Genomic DNA, 19,194 nt, shown 5'->3' on the forward strand with positions numbered 1-19,194 from the left:
GTAATTATTTTTTTACACTGTAATTTCGAATTCTTGTTACTTTTTTGGCACCTGGCGTGTCGTGCTTTTATGCCAAACGTGTCAATGACCAGAAATCTAATAGAGTCGTGTTCAATATATTCAGGAAAGTGACATAGTTCGCTTCAAACTACAGCGTACCTTTGTCCTTTGCCTTTACAGGTCACCGCTCGACATGTCGCGCTTTGGAATTTACACCAGTGAGAGGATTATTTTATTCATATTTTGTACAACTTGTTCGTTTATCTCTCAGGCACAAAAGAGGACTATTATTTTATCATTGCGCAATTTTAGAATAAAAATACACATCATATTGATTTTATTTTGTTAGATTACTTATTATTTACTTTCTTAATAATAGATTTAAATAAATAACAAAGTCCATAAATTATAACTTCATTGCTATAGTTGCAAAACATTTTAAGCCTTTTACTTTTTATATAAGTTAACTATATACGTATAATTCAAAAGATTCGCATCTTTATAATTGAGGCGACAGTATATAACGGTGACGGCTGCCGATAGATCCAACTGCGCTTGCTTCACTGATAGGTTTTAATCCCGAATTCAATTTCAAATATCTCTAAATGTAATTAAATCTTTACCGCTACTCTTCGAAAAAGCGAGGGATATACGCCATTTTCTAGTTGTGTGAAACGTGATCTGTAGAAAGTGTAGACAGTAGGTAGGTATGTGTGGATTTATCTGGTTATCAGAAATCGAATATAACACAAGTATGGTACACACTGTTTCATATCTGACATCAACATCGGTAGGTATCAATGATTAAACGGTTTATCACGTTTATATTAACATTTTAAGGATGCATTGCACCAGTCAACTTTGACGTTAACTTTAATCTGCGCAGAAAAACATAAAGTAGGTACCTACGCCAATTCTAAACGCAATGGAGCGCAGGTTAACCTCAAAATGGACTATATCAGATATGCTTACTTTACTACGACAGTTCGTTCTTTGCTAAAAGTGAAAATAACCTGTATTACAACTATACATAACTTCTTCCATCAAAGGACTATATTTTTGGAAAATTGCAGTATTTGAAGTTAGTTTAATTAGGAGGTGATTAGATTAGTTAGAAGCAATTTCCTGATTAATTTGCGGATATTACCGGCAATTTCAAATTCGACAAGCGCTTATATAGTTCCATGACAATTGATTTTAAAGTTTTCGCTTCAAACTTTGTTGGTCCCAAACTATCTGGACAATAACAGATATAGGTAGGCAAAATATGTTATAATCTGTATTTAATTGTGTGCCTACATGTGTGCTGAAACCGAGGTCTTTTAACTTTTATAACGCCAATCAGTATTTACGTCTCAATGACTTTAGATCAAATAATGACAAAATTTCTTCAAAATTTCGATCACGTTGGTAACAAAAGAAACTATAGCATTATCCTATTGTATCAACAAAGGAGTCAATTTCATTCCAATCCTAACTCATGTTTTCCAAATAGAATGATAGTAGAATTCTTTTTACTACAAATCGATTGGTGTAAACTTGTAAAGTTGATAGGTTTATTTGTGTCCTTCGATAAAGATTTCGGAGCGAATTCAATTTCGATTTCATCAAACCGTTTCTATTTTTACAAACGTCTTAAATATCTAATCGTCAACCGAAATCACACAGTCGCCGTCATCATGATCGGAAATTTTGAAATGGATCGTAGATGGCTCAACTTTTACTCACTCTGAGTTGCACTGTCAAATTTGATGTTGAATTTAATCGGCAGGCTGCTGATGTTTCGACAAAATGGCATTTTCTACGCACGTTATATTTAACGTCGAAGTTGACGGTACAACCCACCTTTAGGGTGAATTGCACTAATTGTTGCAATTTGATAAGTTGAATCAAATTGCAATAATTGATTAATCATGACAAAACAAGGTCGAATGTATGGCAACAATTTGAGTTGAGTGTACTCAACTGAAGAGTTGAGTTGAGAAGAGATAATTTAAGTTTTAGGTTTGAGAATTTAAACTTAACCTGCGCCTTGTTTTATCTTTTCTGGATGTAAGATCTGTGTCCCTGGGGGCGTACTTACAATTTCTGTAAGCCTAAAAAACTACTAAAACAACTTCATTTCTCATGTATAATATTCTGGCAGGATATACTTGAATCGAACTGTTCCCTCGAGAGATCTTACCCCCGTCAATGTTACATTACCTCGTCTTTACTACATCGGGGGCTTTCGAAGATGAATAAAAGATGCAACCAGTAGCTGACCAGAGGAGGCGAGGGGCGATTCTGGAGACTCGTTTGGATCGCACAACAGGGGCATGTACGAGCACGGACGTAAAATTTTATTACCAATATTCGTACAAATTCACTGTTTGGTCACCTATGGTATTGGTCTCAGTAAAGTGTGTGAGCGCATTCCTACTGAAAATATGTTTTAAACTTTCACTTTAAAGTTAATCGAACTTTTCTATATTATATATTTTTTTCTATAGAAAAAAATTACAATATAATAAAAAAATACAATATGTAATATAATATAGATTGTAGCAGATAATATATAATCATAAGAGCGGTGGGTCTAGTTATGTCTCCTTATTACCTTATATAATATGAAAGCTTATACGTTTTATAACGTGAACAAAAATTAAATGTGCCAGTATCTATAAGAATAGTACTTCTATAGAATTCAGATACGTGCCTAGGCCTTTATTCGCCTAAAAGTCAAATAAATCTCTCCACCAAATTTAAGTTCAAGGAGATATTTTTTTAGGATGGACGGACCATCAACCAAGTTTCACGAAGTTTTGGGTCCAGAGATCTGTATAATTTTGCACCGATTTATCTAACTCGAGATCCCGGACGTGAAAATGATTATTGTAATTTTCTTTTTCCGACAACGACGTTTCTATTACAGTTGTTATTTTTTCATTAGATTAAAAATGTAAAAATATTATTCACAGTCATATTTACTACAGAATGTATAAATCTACACGTAAAATTGCGTTTATTTTGGCATTTATTCTCAGAAGTATAGTCGTTTTGAAATAATATTAGTATCAGCCCCGCAGGTAATTGTTATATACTTTTATTTAAAAACTTGACATCAAAAAGTTCTTGAGGTCTTGTTTCTATATACGTGCTTTAATTTGATAATAAATAAATAATTTAAGATAAGTGAAGAAATCGGATGAGACGTAAGTAGTCGGATACGGACTGATTTATCAACTAAAAACATACACAAACAGGTGAAAAGCGGGCGTATGCATTCATTTTGTACGAAACTAATTACAAATATGACATTTTTTCTGTGATGTAAGTGTAAATTACCAATTTTTGGATTTTCATATATCAGCATAATATACTCTTACTTTAATTTCATGATTCTAGGTCATCGGGAAGTACCCTGTAGGTTTTGATTCCTTTGTGAAATCGTAAAATGTACTCATTTTGTATTGAATATATTACAAATATAACTTTTTTCTGTGATGATGTGATGTAAATATAAATTACCAATTTTTAGATATTTCTTATATCAGTGCGGTATGCCCCAAGTTTTCATGATTCCTGGTTTACGGGAAGTAGGATTTGATTGCCCCCTTGTGAAATCGCAAAATATGCGACATAAACGGTCATATTTTTTGATCGCGTTTACGTATAAGTATAATTTTTTCCCAGATGAAGGAGATCGTAGACCTGGGTATTTGGTGTAAATTTTAACTTGATACCTATTCGCGTTCCTGAGAAAAAGGATCTTGACAGACGGACAAACAGACGGACAACGAATTGAGGTACGGAACCCTTTATGATTATAAAGCTACTAAAAAGTATAAAAAATGTAGGTATAAAACTAATGTTAATCTTTAATATGAAAAAAAAAAACAAATACATGCGTAGTTTTATTTTTAACGATTTCGAGTTTAATTGCACATCCATTACGAAAATCCATTATTCATTTTTAACATTTTCATTCGGTTTGATCGCTTTTATTTTTAACATGTAAAAAAGCCTTTGAAAAAATACAAGTTTGAAAAACATGAAACACCGTTTTTTTATTTAATACTATATTTGAAGAAGCGTCTCATATAATCGTTACTTTAGTATTTTGTGCCTCTTTGTACGATCTGGTATTGATGCACTATATTAGGTATACGGAATAAGCTTATTAATAGTACTGAAGCAGAATATTCTAAGTAATAGCAGCAGCTTTATTGAATCATATTTTTATAAATTTCGTATCGTTAGAATCCTTTCTATTATATCATGCTAATATTTCTATGAGAGTAGATATTCTATCTATCTGTTTTTTTGTTAGATATTTTATTTGGACAAGTTTACCGATGATAAGGCATTCCTTATCATGAGTATCATCCTTATGAGTATGTTTAATCCTTTTTTTCTAAAACTTTTGTTAATTCAATATAACATTTCTTTTGTATGATTCCTTTCAAGCTTACTTCTTATCATATTATTATTTTGGCTACTCTTGAAGTTTTGTGAAATATAATACAAGACGTACTGGGCCCTGGTTTTATGTTCTAATGATGATATGACGAGAACTAACAGAGGACTTTACTAGTTGGAAACATTACATGTTCATTGTCCGGAAAACTAGGCCAAGAGCGTCGAGCCTTACTATTATGCGGGACTGGAGCCGAAATTTCGAAAATTAACGAGCCCTAGACTTTTTGATATTATTAAAGAGACAATCAAAGAGGGTATCAATAAAACGGATTGAGTTTATTTTTTGTTAGCTATATTTCTGAGGAACAAAATAGGCTAACAAATTTTAAAAGATATGGAATTCCAACGCTGCAAAATGTATAAAAAAAGCTTAAAGGAAATGTTTACGTCGCATACTGAATATTTAAAAATAATGATAATTTTTAAAAGTCTTTGTATTCAAAATGAAATATTTTAAAATCGGTAAGTGCTAGAATTGGTACTCAATAACCTAATTGTCTTGCATTTCCTTTAAGATATAAAGAGTGTGATATATAACATTTTAATAACTTACCTCTCTTTTCTAAGTTCGCTGTTCCGTTTTCGGAAGTTGGCGACGAGGATTTGGAGTTCCGCCGAATGTCGCTCGTACACTTGAGACAGTTGTGTGGTGAAGTCTGACACTGAAAAAAATTATGTTTTTAATTCTTGGACATTTTAAGGCACGACATAAATTTGATTTTCATTTTTGGATTGGATTAGTAATTTCCTGTATATAACGTAATTAAAAATTACCTCAATTTTGGGCGCACTTATATGAAATAATTGAAATATCATGTTGTTGATGTGTCCGACTGATTTCGGTCACGGCAACAACTTCAACGATTTTTAACTGGCTACTGTGCTCGCATGTGGCGAAAATATTATACAATAACGCTGAATAATCAGAAAATTGAATATGAAATGATACGAATTTTTCGCTTCTTTTGTTCCACGTCTGCCTAATAAATTATGTAAGCAATGTATTCTCTGCTACACGCACTTTGGGGACAGGTTCGCTGTGCGGCTTGCGTTCTGTGTTTTGTTCTACAACCCTTCGCTACTGAGGCAGTATGAATCATGAGTTAAATAAATATTATGTATTCATTTTCAATGTTTTGAGTTTAAGATATTAAACGTATCAAAGCGGACTGATAGTCTACCTTTAAATTTTTTGCTCTTTTATTACCTGTGATCGCAGAACGATTCCTAATTCGCTTTCAAGCATCTTGTTTTATTTATTCTTCACTAGGCCTTCGTTTGTGCGAACTGTATGAATTATAAATATTTGTTAGTGTTGAAGTGATCATTGTCAAATTAGATTAGATTTTTCTATATGTCAAAAACAAAAAATACACGAGGCTTAAATTATAGTGACGTTTTAATTTTAGTTTTAAGAGAACAAAAAATACTAAATGTTGCTATAAATAAAATAGATTAATTAAACTGACATTTGATTATTATGTCTCATTATGTGAATGAATTTATACATTTTATTTATTCACACTGGCCTATGGAAACTGCAATGGACACAATAAGTGTCTATATTAATCCCATTGGGATAAAAGGTTTTGGAGAAGAAATGAAACAGTGAAAAGCCCACAATTTGGCTATCGCTCATATCACATATCCTGTCTGTCTCATGACTAAGATCAATTGGAACATGATCTTTGCGTTCTTATAACGAGATATTGTCTATCATGATGAATAAAAATATACCGTCTTTTAGGCCAAATAAATAACCATATTTAAAAGAAATGTAAGTTTTTTATTGTTTTTAGAAAGTCCTGGACATGGTAATACTATGATTTAACTTAATTATTATGATACAAATACAAGCACTGACTGATTGGTAATTATTTTACATTGTTAACCCCAATTAAAAAAAAAATAAAGAAATTCCAATAAAATTTTCTTAAACAAAACTTTTAAGCGGCAAGAAAAGTTGAATTTGTTTCATCAAAACTGTGGATGCGGCTCGGGAATTCTGATGAATAGTTAATAATGTTGAGATAAACTGTCTTTGTATTCTTTTGTATCGGTTTTTTCAGCTTTGATGTAATGCGTCACTTTATTTTAGAAAAACTATTTTATTTTTGGCTGCAAAACGCCGGAGCCTAGAGCTCTCTAAATTTTAGGAAAATTGTATAATACAATTATAATTTTGTCTTATTAAATAACTAATTATTTTACCTGTGAATGCAAAAATTGATCGATCATTTTAGTACTTCAAATCGCTGCTTGTGCCACAGAATAATATGAATAATACCTTTGTGGACTCTCTGTATGTATACAGAGTAAACAGAACATAAATCATTGTATAATACTGATGTTTTTTCGTGTTTGTAGGTACACAATCTCAGCCCTTTATATTGGAGGAGTAAATATTTTTACTTCTTAAAAAAATAATGTAAATTATATTGTGAACGCGCTTAGGGTCTGCTTTCGTTTACGTTTTGTCCTCCGTCTGCGTCTACTTCCGTGTGAGAGCACTATTATCTCAAAATGGCGGCCAAAGATAGAGTCAAATAGTTTATATTTTTCCCCGTTTAGTTCTACTAATAGAACTGAATAATAAAACTCAACTACTGTATGTAATTGTGTAAATTTTAGGCACCTATGGCGCATAGAGCCATAGAGTGGATGTCGCTGCGATCACTTAGGCTATGGTTGGAAAAACCCCAATTGGCTAAAATCATTAAAAAAATATTCAAATTGTAATTTTTTTTTAAATTTTCAGATACTGAAAATAAGAGAAATGAATTTCCATTAAAGTAGTTAAGTACGTAACATGTGGTCATGAATAATACGAGAGTGAATCTTGGATCCTGAGGTCAATCACATCACTCCCGGCGATCTAGCGAGCCGGTTCACTGCTCAGATGAGAAGTGACGGGTGTTTGTTTATGTTTAATTTGAAACACGGTCTTTTACTTAGGAAAACTAACACTTTATATAGTACTAGCAAAAAGTAGCTTATGTCGCTCTCCAGTTTTCCAATATAGACACATCAATTCTCATGCTCAATGTTTTGAACTTTACTTTGATAGAATGGCAAGGCTGCATTGAGAATTTCAAATTCTATGTAGGGCGAGTAATCCAAGCTTTTACTCACTTAAATCGTTATCTATATATATTTTTAATCTTTTTCAATTTTATCTATAATTTTCGTTAAAATATCATAACATCTTGGCTTGGCTCCGGCAAATGATCTAGATGAATGCCGTGACTGGCGTCGTTAGAGCCGAGGAAGGGAGGCACGGATGTATTTGATCCCCTCGTTTGTAACCTATATCTACTGAGATTTCTGAAGCTATTTATTTTCTTTCAAGTAAGGTAACTAAGGGGCTCATTTTACTTAAAGAAAAAATCGAATGGTCGAGATTCAATTGTAAATCAGCCAGTATCACATACATACATGTTATTATGCCTGTTTCCCAGTATTAGCTTCCGGAATATTTTTTTTAATAATAAAAAAATCATTCTTAACTATTCCTTTATTTTAGTACCTACATTTACTTTTTGAATCAAATAAAAATGTTAAGAATAATAATATTTATCAGATTAATAATATTTACAGGCTCTTAATTTTGATAAAGTTGAATTTTATTTTAGAAATGTACTTCATATTTTATTCATCATTTTTACTAAATCACTTGAAGCCTCAGAGCGCAACTCATAGAAAAAAAAGTAGTATTCTGAACAATTATTTTGAAATCACATCGTCATAGGAAGAAATGGTCCTAAAAGTCCAACAATAAGTTCATCGTAGGTAGTTAGTCGTATCAATAAGTGAAACTATTTATTTGTTTACTTTTTCTTATATAATTTATTTTACTATTTATATTTATACATCACAATTATATGCATTTTAAACTGAATGTACATTAATTAAAAATAATTCAAAAGAATTTTTTATAGCTTTTTATTTAATGATTTTACTTTTTTATAGTAGAGGCAATGGCTAAACGAGCACACGGGTTGCCTGATGATAAGCAAATACAGCTCTTAAATATCGGCAACCCGACACGGGTTTTTGAGAAAGCGATAAGACTGGTTTCTAAAAACCCCAATGTAGAAACTATTACGGAACGCCACTGAGGAAAGTTTATTTCATAATTTAGTACATCACAGGAAGAAGGTACGTGAAAAAGGAGGGTCTCTATCTATAAGTATAAAAATTTAAGCCCTAATGTAATCACAGCATACTGTACTATGGCATAATGATTTTTAAGCATAACGTTCTTACGCATAATGGTTTGCGCATAACAATTTGAACCATAACTAATCCAACCTAAAAGTTAATTATGCCACATTTACCCGTATGCCAAAAATAAATTATGCCTTGGACCTATAATGCCAAATTATTGTATACCAAAATCGTTACCTAGGCCAGAGAACAATAGGACAAAAAAGTATATACGATAAAAAGTGGCTCGAAAACGCACTGTTGTTGAACGCCAACCAGGATGGTGGTGAAATTTCATTGATAATAAATTGCAACCGACTAAAATCAAATTCATAAATTATAAAGATGAACATGAACAAATCTTTTATGATAATACATGCAAATAACATAAATCGTTGGTAATCGAATTAGCATTATATTAAGCCTTCTGCAGTTTCAGTAATATGATGTAAATTGAGATCGTTCATTTCAATTTTAAATTTGAATGGGAAACCAATACGGGCGCGGTATATTGTTTGTAAATTGCCTAAGATAGGTATGTTTGTGATTTTTATTTTTAACTAGCTTTTACCCGCGGCTTCGCTCGTGTTCCGGTAACAGTTATTTTTTATGGGATGAATGGAACCTATGTCCTTCTCTGTACTCTCAGCTACATTTATGCAAAATTTCAGGAAGATGGCTTGAGTAGATAAAGTGTGAAGAGGTAAAAAACAAACAAAATTTTCGCATTTATTTTGTTAGGATTATATTGGTTTTTAACGCAGCGTGTAACTAGCGGGTATAGTAGATGGTGTTTAAGTAGTAAAAGCAAATAAATAAATAGCAAGCTTTACACTTCATTATTTATTTAAAATTACACACAAAGTTTATTTAACAATACAAATGCATTAGTAACAATACAAAGCAAAATGCTTGTGTAAAAAATTATAATTTTTATTGTGTGAAATGAAATTACTTTACTGTTCTACTTGATCAAATCGTATTCAGAAGTCCGAACTGGATAAGAAAATGAAAAACATAACCTGCAAACTATTTCAGATGCTACTGCAGATGCTATTAAGAACAGATGTGGAAGTTGCCACTTAGTACTTGTTGCCGACTTTGTCTACGTCATCACAAAATATATAGAGTGCAAGCAGCTCGAGGGCAAATAGTGATTCTAAAAACATTTTTTTATAAACTCTTTATGTTATGCTAACAAAAAAATGGTGTTAGTATTTACAAGCTTTTTGTTAACTTAGCTTACTAGCTACTCTACTTCAGTTTTCATAACAATACATTATTACGATTACGATGACAGTCGATCGGCTCAATGAGCCTCTGGGTTTAGCTATTGCATGGATATTATTTTTTTGTCACGCATTGAATAATTGAATGTAACAAAATCTCTCTGACTGAAGCTTGTATCAAAAAATAATTCAATTCTGTGCAAACAACTCCGAATTCGTTTTTATTAATTATATTATTATCTAAATAAATTATCACGCACATATAATGTTCATTACATGTAGACTAAAGAGAGTAGGTATCTTTAAATTATAGATTTGACTGAAGTTACTTGTTATATAATGTTTATTTATTTCGTTCAGGTAGAAAAAAAAAACCTAAGTAGATTTTCAGTTATACATATAAGACCAAAACTAACTTGACTTTTCTTATTTTCTATTTTTTATTAGTGAAATATCTTTTTGTAATTTATTTATTTTGTACAAAATGTGCTTTTGTGACTGAGAGACGCGTTTGTGAGAGCAGTGATGAAATCCCGAAGTATCTAATGCAATCTGACAACTGTAATTTCAAAGTTTGTTTAACAAATCTGGCCATTTGGCTTTATGTAAATATAAATCATTATATAGCTTGTTAGGTACTGCTTGGAATTCATGTTGAGGAAATTAATATTTCTCCGTAGGATTATTCCAGCGCTTGAAGCATAAATAGTACAAAATTTCAACAATAGAAAGAAGGGATCCACCAAAGCAAAGTCCAAAGCAATTTCCCATAGCAACAACTAGATCTAAAGACGTTCGCGCCACTTGGCGCGTCACCCGCTGGTACGGCCGGTTGCTGAGGGTGATGGTCGTAGTCCCAGCTTTCAAGTCTTTCTGAGGCTCCACTAAGTTTTTAGACACAATATTGTAATCTGGTTCCGTACAGGATGGTAAGCAATCGCATTCCAGCGCTGATTCATCTGTACTTGGCACTTTCATCTTACCCAATTGATTGAAATTTGTTGTCAAACATTTTAATCCTTCTAGGTCACAAAATTTATTTTTATATATGTCAGGTGATAAATGATGAGTGCAGTTACATAATTCTAGTTGTTTGTCGATGCGACACTGAATGACACATCCAGAGTAGCTATAGTGCTCGTATGCAATAAATTTCTCCGGCAGTTCATCGGGGAATCTGCAGCGACGCACTTCTGGAGATGTTAGTTTTAATTCCGGATCGTTTATTACGTCCATTATAGAAAATAATATCGTTGCTTGAGATCCATAAACCGTTGTTATTCTACGATCATATTCCATGTTCCAGAACGGCACGTCCTCGGGAGAATGCAAAAATACCTCATAATCTTGTGCGAGAATAATTTCCAGTGTCCCCGTTTCGAGCTGGTTTTCCGAGGACACGTAGAATGTTTGTAAACCTGGGCTATGTTTGTTATTCATCGAAAAACATGTGCCATATTCGGTTTGTATCGGTTTGAAATTTTTACAGCACTGTATAACTTTGTCGTTCCATTTGCACGACAGGAACAAATTTTTGCAAACTGTTCGCATGAAGGTAACGACTTGTGTGAAATTAAATTCACATAATTTAGGATCTTCGATGCAAGTCGACAAGCAACTGAAGCATGTTCCGCTAAAGAAAGCCAATTCTCCAACCAAACGATCCAATTTTCCTTTATTTATATCTATTTTCTGACTGCTGGCCCAAATTTTCTCCATGTTCGAAATTTCGCAAACAGTGATCGAAGCGAACGTCGTATTCCACTCCAGATAATCTGTTCGAGTAGTAAAACGAATGGTGTTTTCATGGTAACGATTATAATATTTGCGGATAGTTGCAACTGCAGCGATCCATACCTGAATGTATATGATCAAATATATTATTCTATACATTATGGGAATATCTCGGCGGAAAATATATCTTGGGCCGTGTACTGTAAGATTTTGAGACACGTAGCTAATTCTTTTGAAGAAAATGGAGAAATGTTTTAATAATTTAGACATTTTTGAGCGATGTTAAATAAGAACTGGATGTAAAAATAGCGCAGCGGTTGTTTATATAGTCTTCGGCTAATAACAAAAAGAGTAATTTGAACGTTTTATGGAGTAATGTTATTAACTGGAATCATATAATGGGATCATGTCACAAAGGAAGATTAAAAGGTTTGATATGGCTACACGCACGTATTTGGGGGAACATCTATATTGATTGTATTTCCAGAAAATAAGTCTTTTATTATTAACATTTCTGATATGTAGTTATATCTTCGATCTTCTTTTTAATATGTGACTGTATTTTTTATACTGCCAAGCAGACAAACGACGTATACGTAACGTAAAAATATGCCAAGCATCAGGGCAGTCGTCTTGTTAGAAAGTGGTTAAGTACCGCAGCCTATGAACACCTGCAACACGAAGGATGCCACACAAACATTGCTAACTCTGTGACAGAGTCTTTTGCCACAATATCTTGTACACTACTTCTTCAAATCGGAATATAATAATGAAAGGACTACTCTTTATAGGCTGAAATAGGTGAGAGTGAGGTGTGTGCAGATAACATATGTACCAAGGCTTGCGATAAATATTAACTTTTTTGAGCATCCCTGAAACACTATAGACGTACAAATAGCCCCAGAGCTCAATGCCAAGTCGTCAAACTACGTCGAGCGTGTTATTACATAGATTTGGCTACAGTGGCATTTAATGTTTTATCATCAACATCAAGTCTTCCACGCTTCGAAAGTCTGACGTTATGCTTGTCAATCTAATGTTTAGCCATGAACGCAATGGTTCTTTCATTGTATTTTCTATCTGATATTGCATGACATACATACTTATATTGTATTCGTAGTATATAGTCATGACTTCAATGCTGTCGGATTGGTTCATTGGATTTGGAACATAGAGAAATCTATTTGAATGGATTCCTTTATCATTCAAAACCAATGAACAATTTCAGCAATGTGGAGTCAACTAACTTGAAACTACTGATCAGTCAGCTCAAGAATGAGTGAACATCAACTAAATAAATACATATCGTAACAGTTCATCAGGGATTTTTCATTATCGGTATTTTCTACTCGGAAAAATGAGTTAAGTTTGTTGATCATTATTCACAAATTGTTAACAATAATGATATTGAGAATATATCGTCATGTAAACTTATGCAATATGTTATTAAACTTATGTACTTATAATAAATTCAATTACTGTATCTAGAGAAGTTTTCCCACTTTTCTACTAAATGTGCCCAAAACAAAGAGTAATTACTTTTTTATTGATTGAAAGGTCTCTCAGTTAAACTGTGCTGAATCGATTAAAGATTTATTTCCGCGGCTTGCTGGTCTCCACTGTATAAACTATTTAAGGAGCTACGGCTTCGTTACGGCTATTTTCAAATAATCGATATTCTGAACTGTTCCAATTTTAAGGTTATTGTCCTTATTGTGTATCTAATTGTAACACACAGACTTAATTGAATAATTTATTTATTGGAATTTACTCTTAATTTTGGTGATAAAATGGAATCACTTGTTTGTATTTACCCGTCACTAAAAATCAATATCGGGACAAAATCGGTTCTTACGGGAGCACCCTGAGCTAAGATGCAGGATATTTCGTTAACTTAAGCTAGGCTTGAGATCAACTTTAGATCTTCTGTCACGGAGAGGGAGAGGATGAGGCGGTGAAGGAACGTTGTTTTCCCAAGCATTCACTTGCATACACACATAGTTTTACATATATAGTTTAACATACCTACATAGTTTTCGAGATGCATTTTTTTTTACATTAAGACTACATTTATTTATTGTTATTTATCATAATCTAACAACTACTTTCAATTTACCATATATTACTGCATTGAAAATAGTGTAACGTTTAAAAAGTAATAATTTACAATCATAACTCAATATTCCATGGTGCATGTTATAAGGAATAACATTAAGGTTATTGTGGTTGTATTGAAATATGTCAATGCCATTATTACAGTGCGCTACAATAACCGTTCAGACCGAAGGAAATATGGAAATTTCACTGGTTTAGCAGGCTGTACGCCTTTAGGGCGTAGTATAGGCACAGCCGACAGACCTATACTTGATTCCTACAGTAGAATTTCTATTGCCGCACACATTATCGCGGAAAAGTTCGCCGAACTTTGACTGATTCGGCGTGCATTGCTGGTTTCACATTACGGTAAGTAAAAGCATTCATGTAAACTACGCAATGTTAATTGCATTCGCGTCGGGCTTTAGTGATAGTGTGGAGGGAAATCGAGGGGTTCTGCGAGGTGCGGGGAGAGTGAATATCTCCCAACGGTCTATATAACGCGTTGGGATCTAAACCGAGGGCTATTGGAAAACTTTTGTAAAGCAGATTTAATTAATACAGATTACGTCTTTTATGTTTTATGACAACCATGTTTGCATTGTCAACGGTGACAGTTGTTGCACCGGACTTGCTAAATATAATAATATATTGCTATACATATAATAACAAGAGTGCATGCTTCACCTGTGTTCTCCACCTGAATGATACTTAATCCCAGTGCACCACATGACTTTGAAATAATTAATTGCTTAATTTTTGTTCCTCTGTGGTTCCTGCAAAACAATAACAGTAGGTATATAACAATATACCTACTGTTATTGTTTTTGACAATAGTCAAAATACTAACATTGAAATTACTTCTTTCAAGTCAAAACAAAACATGGAATAAATGTGACTTTGTTGTGTGTAGGAAGTAGTAAGAAGAGAATAATATTTTTCGCCGCGGACGAAGTCACAGGCAACAGCTAGATGTTGATTCAGTGACGGGTAATATTACATTTCTAAAAATATATTACATTATATATAATTTGGTAAATTTTGTAACAATATTTGGTATCTACACTCACTAATTAGCAGTGAAAACCTTCCTAATTAGAAGTTACAAGCTTCGAAACGTACAACTGGTAATTAATTTTCTCTATTATTAACCAGTAACCAGTTTAAATTAGACTGTAGGATCCAATCTTGCCTATTGTGTGTCTGATACATGGCAACCGCAGTGCCTGGGAAAGCCGAACGTGCTGTTAGTTGCGGCTTACGAATCAGGGGATTGTGGCTACCTCACTACACATGCTAATACACCCAAACCTGTTGTTTCAAAAACCGACCACGATCAAGTTTTATATACTTAGTAGTTTGTAGCTATTGAGAAATATAATATTTGACGTGAACGGTCTAATTATGTAATAAACTTTACGTTTTAATCTAAAAAAATGTGATTGACACTGTGTATCCTAATCCTTACAAATATTAAACCGTCCTCTATCACGTTTGTCTGTTCGAAATCAAAAACTACTGAATGGATTTTCACGTGGTTTTCATTAATAGATAGTGTGATTCCTTGGGAAGAATTACATATATAATTTAATATTTTTGTACCCGAGCACAGACGAGACGGACCCCTAGTGATATATAAAGATGTGCGTGTCGTCTGAGAGCCCACTTTTTCATCATCACACGCTAGGGATTTAGAAAACATTCCAAAATAATGTGAAAGTTAAAATTAGATTTTGGCAAATCTAAAAAATAAAGGGAGGATGCTGTTTTTTGTCGGAAAATATATTAATTACTATTCGATGTACTTTCGCCTGAACAAGTCCAGTCATACTTTTGAACCTTCTTCGTCGGATAAAAATTCAAAAGTATTACTGGAATTTTGCAACCGACTGTAGGTACACATGTATACATATACATTCTGTAGGCTTACTGAACATTATTCAAATGCTTACCTACTTAAACTCATAGCTGCTGCATTAACTATTTATTCTTTGGTAGATACAAGTTGGATATGATCAAGTATAATATTATGACTAACTTTTTCAAACTTTCCTGCAAATTTCTAAACAAAAAAGAAACTAAAGATTATATTTAAATAGTACCAGGCATTATTTAGATTCATGATCCATGGAATAGAACTATAACTACTACGCCTTAAATTGTGTTATTTCGGTAGTATCGAAACTATATCGACCAGTAACTATATAAAGGAAAGTCCAAAATTTCCCATCAATATTTAATTCATAAACACACAAACTCAAATTGCTCCACAATTCATAATTTAAACAGCTGCTAAACTGACAGCTTTAATATTAGTGTTGGTGTGGCCGAGAGAATTCTGAATTATTAACAGATTGCCTGCACAAGGAAAACGTTGGCCCTTGTCACAAATTTGCATGCCATTTCCATTAATAAAATATTAAGTACGACCTTTGATGCACTTCGCAAAACTGACTAGAGTATTCAATATTCATTAGAAATAAGATCAAGAAATAGTCCACTCTCAGAATGTAAATGTTTTAAAAACTTTGTCCTTATTCAAGGAAGCTTTTTTCCTATCACCACATCAATTTTATTTTTCTTGTTTGTTTTTCATGAGAATCAAATACCGTCTCGGCTTCGATCGGGTAAACGAAATTACATTTATATATAGATATGAACCGTACAAAAATCCATCTAGCAGTTTTTGAGTTTATCGTTTTCATACAGGCATGCGACGAGTGTCAACTAGAATTTAAGATAAAAAAAGTATTGATTTATCATACAATATGTCATCAGTTACTGAAAGTTATACTTTATATATCTCTATAAATCTGTACAATGTCTTCTATATCTACCGCATGACTCTGGCGATTTAGGGTATACTTTTCTATTTTATACCGACAAATCAAAATCTATAGAAACACTTGATTTTTTTAAATGCTGTTTCCTGCCTATCATGTTGGAATGTTGGTAAATAAGTAATACATACTTGTTGTTTAAACAGTATTATCTGATTGCTATGCATTTATTTCCTACTGAACGGATTTTCACATCCCTTACATGGGCGGGTGTAATTCTTCAAATTTGTAATTCGCGCGTGTTGGTGTAAATTGCAAAATAATTTTAGCTAATTCTTTACATGACCGTCATATTACGTAGACATGGGTACGGCCAATGTTTGACTAATGTGGTTTGAGGATAAATTATGTATGCTAGCGTTTGAGGATTGCGTTTAAATATACATACGTTTGACTTGTACATGTTGAATAGGGTTAGAATTAGTCCAAATACATTTTCTATTGGTTCAAAATCATAATAAAAGCAATCAATTTCATATTTTATAATCTTGCAACAATTATTAACAGGAAACTATACCTATTTCTTTAATATTATTAGCGACGTGTCATAGATATAAAATCCTTGGAGTGATTTGTGACCAGCGCATGGAAGTACTGTGTTAGGTAGGTAGATAGAAGTGGTAGATGTTCCTCATAAAATGCAAAATCTGGGGGAGTCTGATTGTTAATAAGACGTGCAAACACAGCCTCTATTCAATTTGAGTACGAAAGGACTTTACTTTGGCTGTAAAAATAATGGTTTTATTATTTTTTCATAAGCATGATTGACTGTGATTATTTTGACTAGAGGTAACACAAAAACATTTGAAATTAATTTATTAAATTTTTTATGGTGATGGCTTCTGCGCATTATGGAATGAATAAAGGGAGAATTTAATAACGATGAAATTTGGCGACAACCAAGACTTCTCAAAGTCAACATTTGAATAAGTGTCGAGTTAAAAAAGTTTTGAATATGTTAGAAACATGGAATGAGTACTCCGTACCGGAGTACCTACTCATTAAATATTAATATATACATTTTTATTATTAATGTGTAAAATAATTAAGTACCTACCTAATTCCATGGTTAGAAATTATTACCAAATTTATTTTGGAAGTAGATGAGCATCATGATTAGACTTATGTTTACCTTGTATTAAGACAACTTAATTCAAGACTGGGAACATGTCAAGTTAAAAATCAAAAAGTACTGATTATCTTTTTTTGAAAAGGGAAATTCTATTTGAATCCATCGGGAGCAACTAAAAGCTGTTATATATATGGAACAAAGTGGTGCTCTTTGCAGGTACAAAATCCAAACGTGGTCAGCGCGGCGGTCTCTAAATTGCATTGTCCAAATGAGATTCCACCGTTAACCTAGGCCCGGTAGTTCAAACCATTTTATTTTATGTTTTTACTAGCGGCCTGTCTCGGCTTCGTTTGGGTAAAAACATAATAAATCACCTAAACCAGGAATAATTTCTATCTGTTGGTGAAAACCGCATGAAAATACGTGCCACAGTTTTTGAGTTTATGGCAAATAGACAGACAGATTAATAGCCGCAGACGTAGCAAATAACTTTGTTTTATAATATGTAATAAACTGATGTCCTGCGGTGATATTGTAATCAGAATCATTTATAGTTACCAACCATGGCTATAAAAAATATATATTATGTATTTTCCAATATTTTTTATAACCATACCAATAAACCAGGTATCCAACTAAACATAGTCTAAAGTTTCTCGACTTGGCCCTGTCTAGCCTGCAAGGGATAAAGACGTGATTCTGCATCTGTAACTTTATATACCAAATGATATCAAAATAATAACAAAAATCTAGTAGATTTATCTGAAATGGTTTTTAGTTTCTGGTAAATGAATAATCCTGCATCTCGTCATAAATGATTATGAAATAAATTACAATGCTGCATTCGCTAGCAAGGCTTTCCTTTATTGCTTCCTCATGGTCTATATAAATGGATTGTCTGAGCCTTGAAAGTACGTTCCGATCGTACCTATAGGGAAATCTAATTATTTACTCAACATGTGCAACCATTCGTAGTATTTTAGGACCTAAAGAAGTGATTTCCACTTCGCATTTATTACTCTTGTCCGTTTCATCTACGACCGTGTAAATATCTCTCGGGAGTTGTTCTTTTCTCGTTATAAAATAAATAATAATAAACGAACTCACTTTCCCATTTATAATATCAGTCGGAGTTTAGCTTAAATGATGATTCATTTTTATAATTCACACTATGTTTGAAGCCAATGCATACGGCAATACTTGAAGACCATTTCAGAAAAAACCGTAGGGTTTATGTATGCCACATCGCATACAAAAAAAAACGCACACGCATTACGCAGTCGATGTGCGTTAGTCTTTAATAATGTTATTTAAAAAAGATTTATATAATCAATGCGCATGAAAAGGAAATACATGATGTTTAGAAAAAAATATATTTGTAAAAAACCTGTCATGTCATTGCTAAAGCATAATGTAACTTTTCGACATGTTATTAATTTTCTGTTACCGATTGTTGAGCGCGACGGACAGCAAAAATAAATCCTATAAAAGCAAACTACAGCTGGATCCATTTTCATATGGAGGGCCCTTTGTATATTTTTGATATTGAGTGACGAGC

The 19,194-nt window shown here is 32.9% G+C and overlaps 2 protein-coding genes across 16 annotated transcripts in view; both read right to left on the reverse strand.

Moving 5' to 3' along the window:
- The window catches only part of Stacl (Stac-like), a 116,345-nt gene that overhangs the window by 67,407 nt on the left and 29,744 nt on the right, over positions 1-19,194 (reverse strand). For all 15 annotated transcript variants that reach the window (XM_053747195.2, XM_053747198.2, XM_053747196.2 and 12 more), the window contains one exon: positions 5,015-5,123. In XM_053747195.2, coding sequence (XP_053603170.1) covers positions 5,015-5,123 — 109 coding nt within the window. The remainder of the gene's footprint in view (positions 1-5,014; positions 5,124-19,194) is intronic.
- Positions 10,558-11,474, reverse strand: LOC135309743 (sodium channel protein Nach-like). Its single transcript, XM_064436046.1, has one exon. It carries the CDS (start codon positions 11,445-11,447, stop codon positions 10,560-10,562), a length of 888 nt encoding a protein of 295 aa, XP_064292116.1. The 5' UTR covers positions 11,448-11,474; the 3' UTR covers positions 10,558-10,559.

Source organism: Plodia interpunctella, chromosome 6 (assembly GCF_027563975.2).
Source record: "Plodia interpunctella isolate USDA-ARS_2022_Savannah chromosome 6, ilPloInte3.2, whole genome shotgun sequence".
NCBI classification, from domain to species: Eukaryota; Metazoa; Arthropoda; class Insecta; order Lepidoptera; family Pyralidae; genus Plodia; species Plodia interpunctella.